At 33.5% G+C, this 17383-nt stretch overlaps 2 protein-coding genes across 8 annotated transcripts in view; one reads left to right on the forward strand and one right to left on the reverse strand.

Moving 5' to 3' along the window:
- LOC105340138 (uncharacterized) overlaps positions 1 to 2384 on the reverse strand; it is a 51953-nt gene extending 49569 nt beyond the window's left edge. For 2 of the 7 annotated variants that reach the window (XM_066082092.1, XM_011446042.4), the window contains exons 1-5: positions 1950 to 2380; positions 1266 to 1448; positions 1011 to 1094; positions 466 to 489; positions 238 to 297 (exon numbers count right to left, since the gene is read on the reverse strand). In XM_066082092.1, coding sequence (XP_065938164.1) covers positions 238 to 297; positions 466 to 489; positions 1011 to 1094; positions 1266 to 1448; positions 1950 to 2001 — 403 coding nt within the window. In that variant the 5' untranslated portion in view covers positions 2002 to 2380. Of the gene's footprint in view, positions 1 to 237; positions 298 to 465; positions 490 to 1010; positions 1095 to 1265; positions 1449 to 1949 lie in introns of all 7 variants that reach the window. The other 5 variants (XM_066082091.1, XM_066082093.1, XM_066082094.1 and 2 more) reach the window with 3 other exon arrangements.
- Positions 2385 to 4842: 2458 nt separating this feature from the next.
- Positions 4843 to 16214, forward strand: LOC105340137 (centrosomal protein of 95 kDa). Its single transcript, XM_034448531.2, has 22 exons — positions 4843 to 4982; positions 5906 to 5945; positions 6061 to 6189; positions 6365 to 6583; positions 6946 to 7165; positions 7484 to 7587; positions 7888 to 7979; positions 9025 to 9109; positions 9366 to 9546; positions 9962 to 10061; positions 10239 to 10333; positions 10670 to 10840; positions 11233 to 11419; positions 11645 to 11737; positions 12176 to 12239; positions 12399 to 12494; positions 12796 to 12968; positions 13411 to 13485; positions 13659 to 13811; positions 13938 to 14071; positions 14510 to 14594; positions 15037 to 16214. Exons 2-22 carry the CDS (start codon positions 5909 to 5911, stop codon positions 15202 to 15204), a joined length of 2661 nt encoding a protein of 886 aa, XP_034304422.2. The 5' UTR covers positions 4843 to 4982; positions 5906 to 5908; the 3' UTR covers positions 15205 to 16214.
- Positions 16215 to 17383: the final 1169 nt, after the last annotated feature.

The raw sequence follows: 17383 nt of genomic DNA on the forward strand, positions 1-17383 counted from the left end.
ATGATTTACATATTTTTAAAATTCGTACGCTGACAATTTTTTTCCGGCACTTAACGCGGAAATAACCCTAATAAACTCTTTCCCAGTTTAACAAAAATTTCGAATGCGCATGACTGCGTTCGTCCGTATTTTTTTTATTCAATGTGTGAGAAAAATATGCACAACGCGCTAGGAATTCGGATGTTTTTTAAGTCTGACACAATGAACTAAGTGTCACGGTTAGGAGTATGTGTGTACCTTTAACAGAAACTCCTAGGTTTTTCTCAAGGCTCTTTATTTCTCTCAGTTGGTCTTTTGCTGAAAAAAGATAAAGTCCATTATTAAAGATAAAACGAAAGAAAATAAGAATTTTTGAAAAAGCACAACGGTGGCTTAAAATGCAATTCTCAAACGAGAAAAATGAATATATTTTTGAATATTAAACTATTACAACTGAAATGTGTATATAATTATATATATATATACCTCCATTTAGGACGGACTCTGCATCTACAATGTAAAATGATGGATTTTATGCGAGTTGATTTATGGACGTGCATGCATAGCATTGACCCCCCCCCCCCCCTCCCTAAAAAAAAATTTAGACTGCTTAACTTTGGCTGCAGTATAGAAGTAACAACCTCGAAAACAGAATACACTCAGAATGTATAAATTACACAGGCGAAACTTTAAACTACATGTACATGTATAACCATACAACTTAATGCATTCAATATGGCTGGCAAGAGATATACATAAAAATCTACATAAAACATATTCGACAAATTGTTTTTGGTTTACCTTCAGGGCGAATGGCCACAATAGAGTTATGGTTAGGTTTACAATAGAGCTCAGGGCAAAAATACATTAACTTTAATTTTCCAGTATTCAATTACATTACACTGTAATCAAACAGTGTATCTAACGTCATTAAGTGATATTTGATGACTTATTGGTTCATTAATTAAGATCCCTGTAGCCACGTATATATGTGAGAGGGTACATATCAATTTATAAATAAACTCGAGTACCTTTTTCATAACCTCCTAAGCTCAACAACGGCACATCTCCTCCTACAGTACTTTTTGTCTTCTCTGTCTTTTTGCTTTTTTCAACTAAAAAACAAACAATAAGTCAATCTCTCTCTTTCTCTCTCCCCTTCTTTCTTTCTCTCTCTCTATATCTCCGTCCGTCCGTCCGTTCTCGTTCTCTCTCTCTCTCTCTCTCTCTCTCTCTCTCTCTCTCTCTCTCTCTCTCTCTCTCTCTCTCAATCAACGTCTACTTACCATCTGAGACTTTATCTCCGGCCGTGCGATGACAGCACCGTAGATAGAGGATGATGACGACAATGATGACGACTGAACAGATTATCATGGTGACCACTGGTACGATGAGAGGGAGCAGGTTGGGTGGTGCCATTTTAGACATGGGAGTGGGCCCCATTGTGGTGGTACCTGCATCCTGACCAGCTGAAAAATGGAGTCAATTTGTTAATAACTAATCACTATAGAAAATAAAACTATATTTGATGACTTTTACTCTTTTTGAAATAATGGCATGAACATGTTGATTATGGATGCTCTCTCTCTCTCTCTTATCTCTCTCTTTTTCTCTCTCTCTCAATTATACAATGTCGACAATTTGGTTTTATTTCCTTGTTTGTATTTAAACAAACATCCAACGTCTCTGTAAACTCTTATCGATCGTTTAGATAAAATATGCAGATTAAAAATGCTTGCGATTATGTAAGCCTATACTGAATATATATATATATATATCAAATGTACATAATAGATTAAAATTCCCAAACTTAAATTTGTAAGAAAATATTTGCGTAACTATACCACATAAAACTCGTCAGGTGACGGTAATGTAAAAGTGAAACTACCTGTACGTGCATTAATTTCACTAGATTAAAACTAATCGACGTGCAATATTTCAGCAGTACTAGTTAATAGATTTTGACTTACCACTCAATCCCAGCAAGAAACACAAGATGACAATGTCAGTGAAATAGTCCATGTTCACGGTTCAACCTTCCGTCTACAGGTGTTTCTCATGCAAAACTGCTTGTACAGAGTTTAACCGAAACTGACGTAAAATCCCAGTTTCACCTTTGTCGCATATGTTCTATTTATAGATAGACCTTATTATTAGACAGGTATTTCCTACGCATGACTCACTGATCCTCCAAACTTCGCTACTGTCATCTGAATATTCTCTCTCTCTCTCTCTCTCTCTCTCTCTCTCTCTCTCTCTCTCTCTCTCTCTCTCTCTCTCTCTCTCTCTCTCTCTCTCTCTCTCTCTCCAAAAAACCTTGGACCAGAATCGTGCATTTAAACAATGCCCACGAAATAGGCACTTTAATTTGGGTGGGTTGACGCTTGCATTACTTAGCACGTTTGTTTTAAAATGACTTTTCAACAGCTAACACTTTTATAGTACTTATAAACATACATACAATGAAGTTTTAGCAAATTTTAAGTGATTATAACCACAAGTCCTCCTTATACAAATTGGAAAAACAGCTCCATTTTACAGAACCAAAATTTGATTGTGTATATATACACATTTATGTGTACATTTACAATTGAGTATACATGCAAGTACACTTGTTATATACTATAGTATTAGAATGACACATAGGATCGCATGCATGCACTTTCTGTATTGATTCAACCGAAAGTCGCTCCTCTACATACGTTTATTATATAGTTTCATTTTGTTATTTTAAAAAAAACTACACCTGCAGCAATTTATTAGGCATGAAAAATGATTTGCACAATTTTGCTCGCTATGGAAATCGGTTGAGTACAGAGAGCTCGAGATTTCTACAATTTGTACTAGTGATAGATACATTTACAACGAAGTGAAAGTGCGTTTTACAGGACAGGCACGTAGCATCGCTTTTGAAAGTAAGGGTGGGGCAGCCTCCCCCCCAAAAAAAATCTTGACAGGCAAAAAAAATTAAATAAGATAAAAAAAAAATTAAAAAATTTAGAAAAAAAAAATTCGTGGGGGAGGGGGTGCGTAGTATTTCTTGTAACTCCAATTTCGCTGTTGAGTTCCTTCTTTTCACTTCCATTTAGTATAATAACATGCTCCCAAAAAAGTTGGGGGAGGGAGCAATTCCATATGCATGATATTTTATATTTTTATCTGTCAATTTAAATCTGCTGCGAAAAAAGTGAGACCCCCCCCCCTTCCGCCGATGTTACGTGCCTTCGTGAGGACCATGAATCACATTGTTAACATTTATCAACATTGTCCAGCTGTGACTTACCTAATAAAAGTGTTTTGTTTTACTGAATGATTACATGACAAAAAGTATACATATAAACGCATGCTCAGATCCATTTTATTTCCCAGGGATACGACGGGTATTTTTTTTGCGGGTGGTGATTGGGGGGGGGGGGGGGGGGGTTCAAGGGGTCCATGACCTACTTTCGTTACCTTTACAATATGAAATTCATCAAAAAAGAGGAGGGGGCGTAGGATTCCCCTGATCCCGCGCTTAATAGATCCGCAAATGAAATGCATGCATGTTAGGCAAACATTATAACTTTTTATTTTATCTATACAAAAAAAGCAAAACAAAAAACAAAACAAAAAACAACCCCCCCCCCCCCAAAAAAAAAAGCCCACATGTGCCAGGATAAGAACTGCGACAATATGGTAGGCATTGTTTCGTCACCTATCCCAGAGTCACTTTGTCAAATTGCAATTATTTGTTTCGAAATACATGTGTATAGTTAATCCTATACAATCTCATATTCCATAAAATTTCAGGTATATGACTGTTTTGAATCCTATCTTTTTAGTGGCGTTCATCTATAGATGAATGTATAGTCATTTGTCATTACATGAATTTTATGCAATGGCATTCAAATCCAAGTCTTCTGACTTTGTTTTCTGTTTAAAAAAAGGAAAATATATGATGGTGGGTTTTTTTTATATCCCATTTTGAATGTTCTTGCACGTGAGACTCTATCCGAATACATGTTTACGTGGACTGCATTAAGGTCATATGTACATGTATATAAAAATTAACATGATTGTATCAATATTCATGAACAACTCGACAGCAAATCAGTGGAGTTATTGCCATTGGATCGCCATTGAGGTATTTTTACTAGAACACTTATGTATTGTCCATCCAGTTCTAAATGTATGTACATGCATGTAAATGCGTGAGTACCATGCACTTAAATTAATCGACTTGAAGTGACGAAAATGATAAGTACCCGTTTGAATTTTAATTCTTATCATGTCGTAAGTGATTTTCAAACAGTGGCTTAAAAACATATGCATGTATTTCGAACACTGCATGCACGATGATGATGGGGTCACAGAGTAGGCATACTACCCCCTTCCCACCCCCTCCTTGAATTTATTTTTTGGGGACTCGGGTGGCATATAGACCTTATTATCACATTTAATTTATAGATAAAATTATTTTAAGTAAACTGAAAGTTTGAAAGTGCGCGGATGTAATGATATTTTAAACTGTTAAAATATTGTAAAAGTTGAAGGTTGCAGATACATATTTGGATTACTCCTTCTTGCTCCCCCCCCCCCCCCCCATCACCATCACCATCATGATTGCGAAGTTATTTTTTATTTACCGTAATTTAGTTTCGGGAAGAGGGGTTTTTCTCTTTTTTATTAAGTCTCCCCCTTAACAATAAGTAAACGTAAAAAGTGAACGGTATAACAAACTATTTTTTATCTCAGTATTTGTTAAATAGCAAATACATATCAATATATTCTAAATGAGCGATTTTTATTTCTCAAATGATTAGTGCAATAGTTTGTAAATCTTGTATTTCGTCAATCCGGAAATAATTTTGTTATTGTGCGAGTTTCTTAAAGTATTCTTTGTTGTAGCTGCCGCTAGGTGTCTCTGTCCAGTGTTTACAATATATTGGAACATGTTTTAACTTATTTCCATTTTCTTGCGATGAAAATATTAGATTTGCAGTTTATTTAATGAAACATAAAAGGTATGGAAAACTGTATGGCATTGCATGAATTAATCGCTGGTAAAAAATCTCTTGTGGTAATATTTCTAGTGCTACCGCTGGAACTGGAGCAAGTGTGGACGAGTTTTTGAACATGTATATGGTGCCATTTAAAATTGTAATATACTCTATGTTAGGTTAAAACAGTTTGCAAGAAGATTTTGTTGTTTATGAGATAATGCATTTATATTTCTCTTGTCCCAGTGTGTGGTACATTAAGTTTTCTGTTAATGTTCGGAATAATAATAATATTCGTCACATATATAATGATGTGTAGTATAATAAAACAAGACGGGAACGTCTTTCAGCATCAACCCAGATTTATTCTTTTCAGCTTGCGTCTGAATTACAAAATAACAAAGATAACGAAGATTTACGAATTAATTTATTAAGCAAACTCAAATGTTTAACATTAATAACATTGTTTGATTCCGTTTAGAACTTAAGAAGGAGAAATGTATATATTTTTTGTACCTTGGGGTATTACATGCAATATAATTTGTATTGTAAAATATACGAAAATGTATATTGGTTACAAGGCACTTTTGTGTTACTTCAAGGATAATTCTGAGAAATGTTTTGTTTAAACATGTAGGCATTGCTACATTTCGATCAGCAAATATCACATACAGTAGTTAGATTTCAATATAAATTAATAACTCTGATGTGAACAACCTGAACTACATCATAGGCTTGCTGCACACTCTCTTGTTCACAAGAGAACACTAAATGATTCATAGAAAACACTTAAAGCTTGCACAAACCAAGCATAAAAGGGTATGCAATTTAGCTGTTGAAGCATGCTTCAGAGTACATGTACATGTATGTACATTGACATACATATTTTATGTTCACTAATACATGTACATGTACTATATTCAATAAAGTAATTTTTTTTCTTTTAGAAAATGGGACCAAAAGAGAGACTAAATCAAGAAGATATAAGTGTGTATTGTTTTTTTCAAAACCTTATCTATGATGGATGAAATAGAAAGATGAGATTGATTGATAAAAATTTTCGACTTTCAAGACTTCAAACATACCAATATTTATCTTACAGAAATAGTACGTCAGGCAAACCTCTTACTGGAACAACTGAATGCTGGCAGTAGTCTGGGTTGTGTGGAGGATATAAACGCAGCAGTATATGTCACTCTGTTCGAGGGTCTGTGTGGAGAAAAGTTACATGGTAAGACTACAAGAATTAAGATGGTAGAATCAGTAGGGGAAGTGAGATGAATTAGATATATTAACTTTCTACACATATAGATATAGTGATGTGCATGTACTGTATCTTGAATCAGATATGACATTGTATAGCTAACATTGACTCATTTTCATAAGTTTATTTTTTTTTTTTTAAGGTGTGATTCAGAAACCAATCAGTAGAGAGGATGAAATACAAAATATACAGTTGGTGATAGACATTTTATCTCGAGATATCCTACATACCTCACTAGCACACATCACAGGGCGAGAGGTTGTCGATGGAAACCGTGAGTCCATTTGGAATCTGCTGGAGATATTTGGTGGACTGCTGGAATACATCCTCAATAAAATTGACAGTGATGCTTCAACAGATGGTAAGAACCATGTACGTTAATCATAAAAACAAAAAAAGAAATTCCATGTTTTGTGGTCATTAGAGGTGCATGTAATAGGTGAAGGTTTAACAATGACTCGTTTTTGCTCCCTTTTCTTTAATTTCATGTGGAAGATTTCATGTTAATTTTTTGCTAGGCACAGTTGCCTTAATACAAACAGTTTTGGTGATTTATTCCAACATTTTGATGTAAGGTTTATCTTAAGGCTCATTATGCTGAACTTATGTCTGTATATGTACAGGATATAGGCACAAGTACATGCATTTAGAAGTCCAAGTTTTAGTCGAAACAAACACATCTATGAAATGAAAATGAAATTCTGGTAAAATTTTGAATTATAGGAGAAGGTGATCTGGATGAACTGGAGGATGATCCGGATGCTGTAGAGCCAGATGTGATTGACCGGATCCTGGAACGGGAGCTACAGCGTAACTACAGCCTGGAGGGGAGTCCTGATCGACTCACCCCTAAAGCCAGCCCCATCAGACGCAGGTCTCCCATTAGGTCCCCAGAGCGAGGGAGGAGAACATTGCTCAGTCCCTCCAAACTTCCACAAAGCAGGTCATTATAGAAAAAAATGTTTTGTAGAAAGATGATATTCTACCATTATTGTAGAATATTAATCCTGTCATATTTAGTCAAATATTAATACACTTATCACAGATGCAATAGAAAATCTGGAAACATGTTGACCTACTAAAAAATTTGCACTTTTTGCGATGGGATTTTTGAAAATTATTTTGATGCTTCGATCTTTATAAACATGTATGTGTTTCATAAACATGTATTAAGCTTTTCGTGCATATATCAAGTATATCATTTAGGTAATTTAGAATAAAAAGCACATATATCATTAAAATTCTTAATTTGTTTGCATAGTGAGCCATCTCCAAAGAAATCTCTAAGTGAGACTGATGATTTGATTGCTGCAGTGAACGGTAATTCTGCAGGAGTTAAAGAAACCACGGCCAGCACAGACCAGAGTAAGACTATGTGTCACACATATAGAACATGTGTGATAAGAGTTGTCTCTCTTTATACACATATTTTCTTTTTTTTTAAGATAAAATATTTGATTATGCTATAAAATGCTTTGAATTAGATAAATTGATGAGATTTCGCACTTGTATATTTAGACTGACACTTAAGTTAGGTGACGTAACATACACAAAGACACTAGTCCAAATATTATAAGTCCTCAAGTCAAGTCTTACTTCAAATTTACATTCAATTCTATTTGTATCAATAACGGTAATTAGAATGTTCTTTGCATTATTTTACAGATTCTACAAATGAACTCATCAAAGAGGGAGAAAACTTGGAGAAAGAGCTTCTATCTGACAGATACAAGCCAATGAAAACAGCAGCACAAATTGTAAGAATCATATTGACTAAAGACAATTAAAGGGTCATGGTCATGATTGGTCAAAATTATTTTTCCGATTTAAATGTTTACAGTGCTTCAGTAAGGCATTTTTTATAGACAACCAAAATTTAAGTGCCATTCGTTGAGTTATAAGCGAGTTAAAGAGCTTACAATTCTTTGCCATGTAAACAAAGCATTTGTTTATATTTTGAATGTTGAAGTAAAAATTCCAGTTTTAGACTTTAAAAAATATTTGTTAAATGTTAAGAACTGTTTATTTATGCTTAAAATGAATAATTAAAAAAAATAATTAAAATAAATTTATTTAAACAAAAACAGGGCACGAGCCTTGTTTACATTACAAAGAATTGTGAGCCCCGTATCTTGCTTATTATTCTACGACTGACTCTCAAATTTAATTTGATTAGTAGAGATGCAATTCTGAAGCATTGTGAATTATAAAAACAGAAAAATAGAATTTGACCAAAATCGTGACCATGCCCCTTTAAGTTCTATTCTCAACTATCCTGATGGACCATATTCACCAACATATTTAATATTCTATGTAAGCTGAATACCCCTAGAGAGTTACAGAACATAACATAGTTTATTTGCTTATCATAAATGTAGAATTATCTTCCTTATGCAAAGGAAACAACGTGTGGCATGGTGTTAAATGATTTAAGAAGTATATATGTTGCTAAGCAGAGGATATCAAGAGACAATGGCCTTCGATATGCTTGTCTCAGCAGTAGCAAGCTTTCTTAACAGCGTTCTTCCTCATACATCATTTACATGTATATAATGTACTGTAGATCAGCCCCTCAGCAGTGTCAGCTTCATACAGCTGAAAAACCCACAACCACACTCCCTTCCTTTCCAGACACTCACACACAATATGCCATATGCGGTGTACATGTACATATAAGCACCCAAACTGTATGAATATGAACATTTCTTTCAGCTGAAAGAGAATTATTGAATTTTATTACCAGACTTTCAAAGAACAATATGATCAGTTAATAGAGAATAATTTTCACTATTTGTTCTGTAGAGGGAGGACCTGGCCAGACACAGAAGAGAACTGGGACTCACCAGGGACCCCTTCTCTGACCTAGTACCAGTGCCAGCCACCAGTGGTAAGTACTGGTTGTGAAGTTAAATAATTACAACATAAAATATAGTACCAACATACAGATAAAATTAATTTGAGAATTTTTTCATCATGATATATATAGTTATCAATTGAAAAGTTGAACTTGTCAGATTTTTTTTTGGGGGGGGGGGGGGGGGGGGTGGTGGTGGTGGTAGGGAAGGGCTGGTTCCTTAAAATTTGTCAGGATTATAACTTCATATTTGTAAAAATTAATATTTATTTCTTTTTAATTTTTGAAGACAAAAGACAGAGTAACCTAAAAACCGGTGATGTCAAAGGAGAAGAGTCGTACAAGAGTCTGAAGGACATGGTGGAGTCGACTGCAGCGATGGCGGAAGAAGCCGTCAACTGTAGTCCGAATCGAGCGCGGACAATTTTACGGAGCATGGAGAGCGATTACAACATCGAGCAGTTCCGAAGGTGTGCATTGCAAAACTTGTATGCTCCAGATTTCATGTCAAAAAAAGAATTCCAGTTAATTGTAATCAATACACATATATATTTATACAAAACTGGAAAGAAAACAATAGTTCATTATTCATTACTTAAATGATTTACTGTATACTGGGAAATATTTGTCCAAGTTTTCGCCCTTGTTGTCAGTGAGTAAATTTAAGACTGAGCGATTTCCAATGTCTCAGATTACTCAGATTTTATCTATATAAACACAACTGTGTTTTAGTGAATTCAAGACGGGGTGAAACTGTTTACAAGTGTTGTAGGCCGAAAATTACACCGGGCGAAAATAACCCAGTGTACAGTATATATTAGTAATGTATCAATTCTGACAGACTTCAGGACATATTCTACTTGTTTTGTTATTTTTTACTTGTAGTACTTATCCCAGTCCTAAGAAAACTCAGAACAAAAGTCCCCCTAGGAAAACAAAGAGTCCGGCCCGGAACTCGGACGACGATTTCTTTTCAGACTCGGAGGTATATATCACTTTTAGAATTTATTTCTAATTAAGTCAGGAAAAGAAAGTTTTCTGAATGTTGTAATATTGTTCTATAGGTCTTGTTAATTAACACTATTTTATGATATTTTTCACTCTCATTGTACCCTTTGTGATAAAAGAAATTAACCATAATTTTCTATGATTTTTTCTACAGCTGAATCCAAGTAATGCCAAGAGGAAGGTCTCGTTTTTAGTGGAGAGATCCACCACCTCTGAATCCAGCCCCAGCTTCCTTAGATCCGCCCCCAGGTCTGAACTTGTTCAAAGATATTACTGTTATCTTTTGTCTTTGCTTTATTATTTGTCTCTCGTTATTTATCTTTAGTTGCTCAAAATTAAGGGGGGAAAAAATGAATTTAGGAATTGTACGGTATATACATGTATAAATGTACCTGGTATAATTGTACCACAGTACGCAAGTAATGTCTGAGAACTTTAAAAAAATGTTGATAAATTTAAAAATAGGGAATAGACTGTCTGATTTATTCAAATATTTTTAAAATGGATTGTCATAAGTTTGAAATCATATAGAAATATTTATTTAAGAAAAATAAAAGTTTAATAAAATTGATTCATCTTTAACAGATACAAGCCAAAGACTAAGACAGCATGGACAGAAAAAACTGAGGGGACAAAGAAACCTGGCCGCCCCCGACAGGACAACACCCAGAGGAGGGGCACCTCAGGGGACAGCAGTCTGTTTGACTTTGAGAAAAACCCCGCCAATTTTTCCTATGACGAATACTTGAAAAAACAGTATGTTGATCTTTTACCGATTATTTGAACGATTTTACTACTTTTTTTTGGCACAGTCTGTGAGCATTCTACAAAAAGCCATCAGCTTTATTAATTTTAGTCCTTTTAAAGAAATTTATTATTTATTTGAATTTTTTCTGCTGACATATTTATAGAAAAATTGGTCTTGAATGTGGACTTCAGTAATGTCATTTACCGGTAGATATTCCAAATTAGAACACCTGATGAACTGACATGCTCAGAAAGCTGTTCCATTCATAACATTTGCATTTATAGATAAATCACATAACATTATAATAAAACCAAGTAATTTATAAGATACCCGGTATATGGTAACCTAAGATTAACTAGTTTAATCTAGTATTTTTATTACTGTACAACTTTTTTTTCAGGTTTCATGAAATCATTGATGATGTATTAAGTATAGACGAGGCTATGCCACCCAGATTTAGGTCGCGTAACGATCAGCAGAAACACCACATCAGTAAACTCGGCAGCAAATCCAAGGGAAATTACTCCATCTCCGACACGCAGAAACTGCTGAAAAATGAAAAAGGTGTCAACAAACGCAAAGTGGATGTAAGTGTTCATAAAGTTTTATTTTCCGAATCTTTTATTCGTTTAATGAAAGCTGTACTGCAAAAGGATTATTTTTGTGACTTTTTAAGGGTTTTACTTTAAACAAGTATTTGAGTCCTTGTTAGTTTTTAATCTAAGGCAAATTCATCACGGAATGATTTTATTTGTGCAAGTAGAAAAGAAGATGCACAATTCTAACAAATTACTGTTTATTTCTTAATTAAGTTTCTGCAGCGAATATACCAGGAAGATTTAGATGAACTACAGAACGAAGCAGAGTATGGTTTGAGTAAAGACAGGAAGGATGCTAGACAAGTGGTATGTGGACAAGGACTTTTTTTTTATAGAAATATCTGTTTTTGATGCTCTAAGAAACCATGGAGTATAATGAATATGTCAGTAAGTTTTATGATGAGATTATCTCATTTGGTTGTTTATAATTAGGAGGAATTTTTGTCTATACATCCATTTTTTTTTGGTCCTTTTTTGTTCATTTTAATCAGAGAAGTCATTACTTAGACGAATATTCAAAGGGCATAGTCATGCAATGTTATTCAGAAAAATCAAGGCTTATGTATTAAATAGCATATGATAATTGTATTTGAGTTAATAGTTTTAATATATTGAACCTATCTGAAATAATTTCAGTAAAAAGTTGTTTCATGTTACAGGCAATAATGATAAGATAAGATAGTGTTTAATCAAAAAGCATGATTTTAAAGACAATCAGTAAATCTTAACTTTGTTTGTTTTTAGGAAGATGAATACAAGAAAAAAGTTCTCACCGGTGCAAAGACCAGTACAAAGCCAAAGGAAACAGGTGATATTCGTATTAAAAAAAGAAATGTCTCAACAAACATTACCACATTGTTATACTGTGAGGAAAATATAAGAGAAAAAAAATCTAAACATTGAAAGAAAAAATCTGCAATGTTACAAATTGATTATAAAGATATTTTTGTGAATGTAAACATTTTAGGAATGAAAAAGAAAACCCCCATTCACAAGCACAGCGTATGTAGTAAAGCCAAGAGGAAATCACCAAGTGGAGTCACGGCAGTACCTAAACAAAAATGTAAGTATACCAGTTGATAAATGAAAAAAAATCCTAACAATTAATGCAAATTCATAAACCTCCACCTTATAATTACGGATGAACAAAGATGTATTGAAGGTTTACATTATTTAACTGCAGAATTGGATTAAATTGTTAAAACATTTTAATGATCCAAAAAACGCCGCCCCTAAAATCTTTGATCATTTAATTGCAAATCGGAAAAATGAAACAAAAAGGGGACTAAAGAGAGTTGATTATATGAAAACTGAATACTTTTTTGTTTTCCTGTTTTGTACAATATGAAGTTTACTTTTGCCAGTGACCATCAAAGATGACGAAGACATCTTGCCAATTCTGCTAAAGGAGTTCCCCCATCTTCACCTGTCCCTCCACACCTGGCATGAATTGTGGAGGAAGGGGATTCACCAGATAGAGCAGGTCACACGGGCCAATCAGGAAGTCCGACGGAAGAAGAGTAAAGCAAAGTCAGAGGTCAGTCGACAAAGGGAGGCAGTCCATAGTTTTATAAAAGCAGAATTATTTTCTTTAAAATTTTTCTTTTTCATTTAATATTTAATATTTTTTGTTTAATTATGAAATTTAAAATTTTTTTTTTCATAAATACATGTTTATATATGTTTATAGTCTGAATATTTCCAAGAAAATGAAATAAAATCCCAATGAAACTAATTTGGAAATTTTATCAATTGAGTTTTATGCCCATCAAATGTTAAAAAATCAGATCCTTTGATTCATGTCATTGAAATTATTGTGTAATTAAAAATGAAAAAGAAAATGATTAACTTTAGAGATCATGTTTTGTAGTCTTTATCAAATTATATGGTACAAGGCTTGTAAGAAAAAAACTGAATTAAATTTTTAAATAACAAAATTTACTATATATTATCATTTTATGCTTAAATTTTGTTTAAAGTTAGAGGAAGCTGAGAAACGTCATGAAATCATGGTTAATATAATGAAGAAGGAAATAGAACATGGCCAACGTATGGTACGTATTAATTAACAGTTTTGTGTACAAAAAATTTGCTTGAAATCTTAAAATTTGGAAAGAAGTTATATGTTTTATGTACTAGAGACTTATGGGGTGTAAATTTTAAGGCATACATAATTGTAGAATTGTAGAATTTGCTAATTTTTAGAAGTTGTTTCTCATTCTAACAGAAAGAAATCAAAGAGAGGCATAAGCAGACGGTGACAGCAAAGAACATGATTCAGGAGAAGCGAGCACAGTCTGCTCGATCTCGTAAATACTACGATGACTACCAGGTCAGGATGAGGTCAAAGATGCTCAAGAGACGCACGAAGGAGGAAATGGTAAGAAAAGAAAAACATTCTCTTTTTAGCACTGTTATGATTATTTTTGGTCAAAACAAGTTTTTGAATTTCAAGTTTTGAATTATTTTGTTCTTTGATGTTATCAATCTTCTTTCTGTATTCTAGATTTTCCGCAAACTGTTCAAAGATGGCTTAGACATTCAGAAGGATCGAGTGCGAGAGCTGAAGAAATACGCGAAGGAGCAGAGGGACACTCAGGCCAGTACTCAGCGGAATGAGATAGAGTCCATGGAGAACTAGTATCCTTATCACATCAGTTTTTTTTTCGTCATATACACATGTCATTGTTCATTACAGAACATGTGCATATGTGTGTGACAGACTGATTACACATTCTCATGTGAAATACTGAATAGAAATTATCATCTTAACTATGTACATGATGTTACAAATCGATTCATGCTATGTATTGGTCTGAATGTATAATTCGTATGATACATAAAAGTTCTTAGCCTATTTTAACCTTAAGGTTTAAGATAAGGTTAAGACTTTAAGAGATTTCTTTCATGGTCCTTTTTTAGATCTTTTGACAATTTTATTGTCCTGAGATAGTCTATGTTATTGTTTTATTCAGAAGAATATTTCTTCATATGAATTGAAATTGGGATTTTTGTTGAATGATTTAGTTTTATGAAATAATCAAAAGCTTCATTTTGTTGGCCTTGACCAAGAAAAAGTTATCGGGATCAGTTTGAGATGTTAGCAGAATCCATCACGAAGGAGAGGAAAGAGATCTTTGTCCGCGAAAAAGCTCAACAAAAGGTTTGTTTATTTAAAAAAAAAAGAAAAAATGAATACTTAGATATATACACAAGAAGCACAAAAGTTCAGCTGCATTAGTTTTATTTCCACTTTACCTGTAATTGATGCTTGAATGTTTTCCAACACAGTTGATAACGATAATTTTTCTTAGTGTGAAAAAACATAATGAATATCATTATTTACATTACTGTAAACAGATCATTTTGAACAGGTACCCTATTTTTAGAAAATTTATATCTCAACGAGATAGCTCAGACTCGATTTAACTTTTTCAATGTACCTTTTTACATGTATATACAATGATTTACTAGTATTTTGTTGTACTTGAGTTAACAGAAGCTACATTTGGCCAGTTACGCTAAACAGAATACACAGTCAAATGTACTTGTAATGTGTTGGCCTTACAGAATGACTTTACTATTTAAGCCATTTTCTTCTCCAGGTGCTTGGACAAATGAAGAAAGAGTTACGTCACAAGATGGAGTCAGAGATTCGACTGTTACAGGACCAGCTGGTCCGGGACGATGACGACGCGTACTTCCGACAGCTGGACGCCGATCGCGTCATCCACAACTTACAGCTCGCCAAATACCACGCCAACAACGTCTAGCGCTAGAGCCACTACAGAAATAGCCAACCTCGAACAATTTCCTGTAGAAAGCCACTGTGATATTTTATGAAGGATTTCTTAATAGTGACTAGTGAGGAAGACAAAATTTTAAAAAAAACCCTGTAGATTGTTTCTTCAAATTATAAACTTGTACATATGGACTTTTAAACTGCATGCGGACATGTTTGTTTTCTTTTAGAAATCCCTGCTTTATGTTAGACGCATACTATAAGAGACTGACTGTGTAAATTTATATGGAGGTGCACTCCAAATGGCATCAAAGTTCATATAGTACCCTGGGAATCTCTTTATTATTTATTAGATATTTTCAGTCATTTGTGATGATAAAAGCTTTCCATTCATTAGTTACATATTTAATGCATTTTCAACAAACTTTTTCAAGTTACATAAATATGTTTAATTTGTACTAAAATGTATTGTCATTTTAAAGTTTTGTATATTTGTAGCTTGTACTACATGTAAATAATCAATGCACTGTCATTTCAAAGGTTTATTTTTTGTTTCCAGGAAAGTTCATTTTTTTCTCTGAAACCAATTTATTTTGGAGATTTACTGTTCCTATATAATATTAGCTATCCAGGTTCACTCAAGGATGTACAGGGATTTACCCAGAGTTGTATACCAACACCCTGAGGTCGAAGGGTACATGTATATGGAAGGAATACAAAAGTTATTAAATCATGGTCAAGATTTATTTTGAACTTCTAGCCTTCATGCCATGTGTTAATAAAATTAAATGACTGTATGAATGTTAAACATGTATTTTTAAAATTCAGTTTCATTTTAAAAAGAATTTTTTGTTGTACATAGATTTGGCAAAATGTCTCGCATCCCTTTACAGCTTCAACTTCTGAGAATTAAATCTAAACTTGGAAGTAATTTATGACATTGTTACCATGTAATTGTATTAACTTTATGTACATATTAAATGTATGCTAGCAGTCTGGACTTCATCTAGCATGTTTAAGTTATTAAAATTTGAGTCAGAATATGTCTTTCTTTATCTTGTTGCATGCGGGTTTATTGAAAATAAAAAATAAACTGTTTAATAAGCAAACTTATCAATACAGTACATGTATTTGTTTGGGTTCTTCCTTTATTTAGCTACTGAATTCGTATATGCTTGCGTACATTGCGTACCTATTTTTTATGTTTTCATTCTTGTTCAATACCTGGTATTTCTTAAAACTACCAGTTGCAGTCATAATTGTACATGTATGAACACAATTGTATCGTTTTTTAAAATTAGTAATTAATTAGTGAAATTAGAATCTGAACAATGACAAAGTAGAGAGATAGATAGTTGATATCCAATATTAGGAGTTTTTTAAATACTGGGATAAAATAGTTGTTACTACGACCAGAGACATAAATATAGCTGGCCAATATAATTTTTTTCTATATATTTATCTTATTTTTCAATTTTTTTGTTTCAAAAATGTCTAAAACCTGTGCACACTTTTCATTTAAACAACACACTTTTGGTTTAAGATCATTATCTCAGTTCACTAAAATGTAGTTCTAAAAGTAAGGTTGGTCCCGTACCATCTTTCAATAACAAAACCCGCTAATGGCAGAGTTGCCAATCTCTGTTATTTATGTCTCTGCTACGACCATCTTTTGAAGTAAAATGAAAAGATACATGTAGGAGTTTCCATCAAAATTACTTGTATTTGAAAATTTGAATCGCATTTTCTGGCAACTGTAATAAATTCCAGTCGTTTGATTAATTGTGTGCAAGGTCTGACATAAATTGAATTAACAAAACAACACTACGCGTAGAAATGATCGACCATAAAAGGAAAATTATATCGGAATTGGGACACAATAATGGGTCCAAAGGTACAAGCAGAGAAAAAATACAATTGAAACCCGCGTTAGTGGGTTACCTAGATTTTTTCTGCAATGGCCGCTACCTTCATAACCTGCATGGATCATTTTTTGTTTATATCTGCATCTTTCTGTTAACAAATTAATAAATTGATTGAAAGAAGTAAGTTAAATAAACGATATTACTGTTAATTTACATCAGTACGTTAGATAAAATTAAAGAAACGGCCAACTCGTCTCCTATGGGAGTTTGTTTCTACCATCATCATGATTATTTCGTGCAGTGCGTGAGTTTTCTTAGGTCGCTATAGGTCGATATTTCAACGGG

The sequence above is a fragment of the Magallana gigas genome, chromosome 4, assembly GCF_963853765.1.
Source record: "Magallana gigas chromosome 4, xbMagGiga1.1, whole genome shotgun sequence".
NCBI lineage: Eukaryota > Metazoa > Mollusca > Bivalvia > Ostreida > Ostreidae > Magallana > Magallana gigas.

What these genes read in the sequence shown, in the direction of transcription:
- LOC105340137 (XM_034448531.2), top strand. Translation starts at nt 5,909, where the DNA reads ATGGGACCAAAAGAGAGACTAAATCAAGAAGATATAA. An exon ending in CACGGCCAGCACAGACCAGA is followed by an intron (nt 7,588 to 7,887) that starts GTAAGACTATGT and finishes ATTATTTTACAG; the next exon opens with ATTCTACAAATGAACTCATC. An exon ending in TAGAACATGGCCAACGTATG is followed by an intron (nt 13,486 to 13,658) that starts GTACGTATTAAT and finishes TCATTCTAACAG; the next exon opens with AAAGAAATCAAAGAGAGGCA.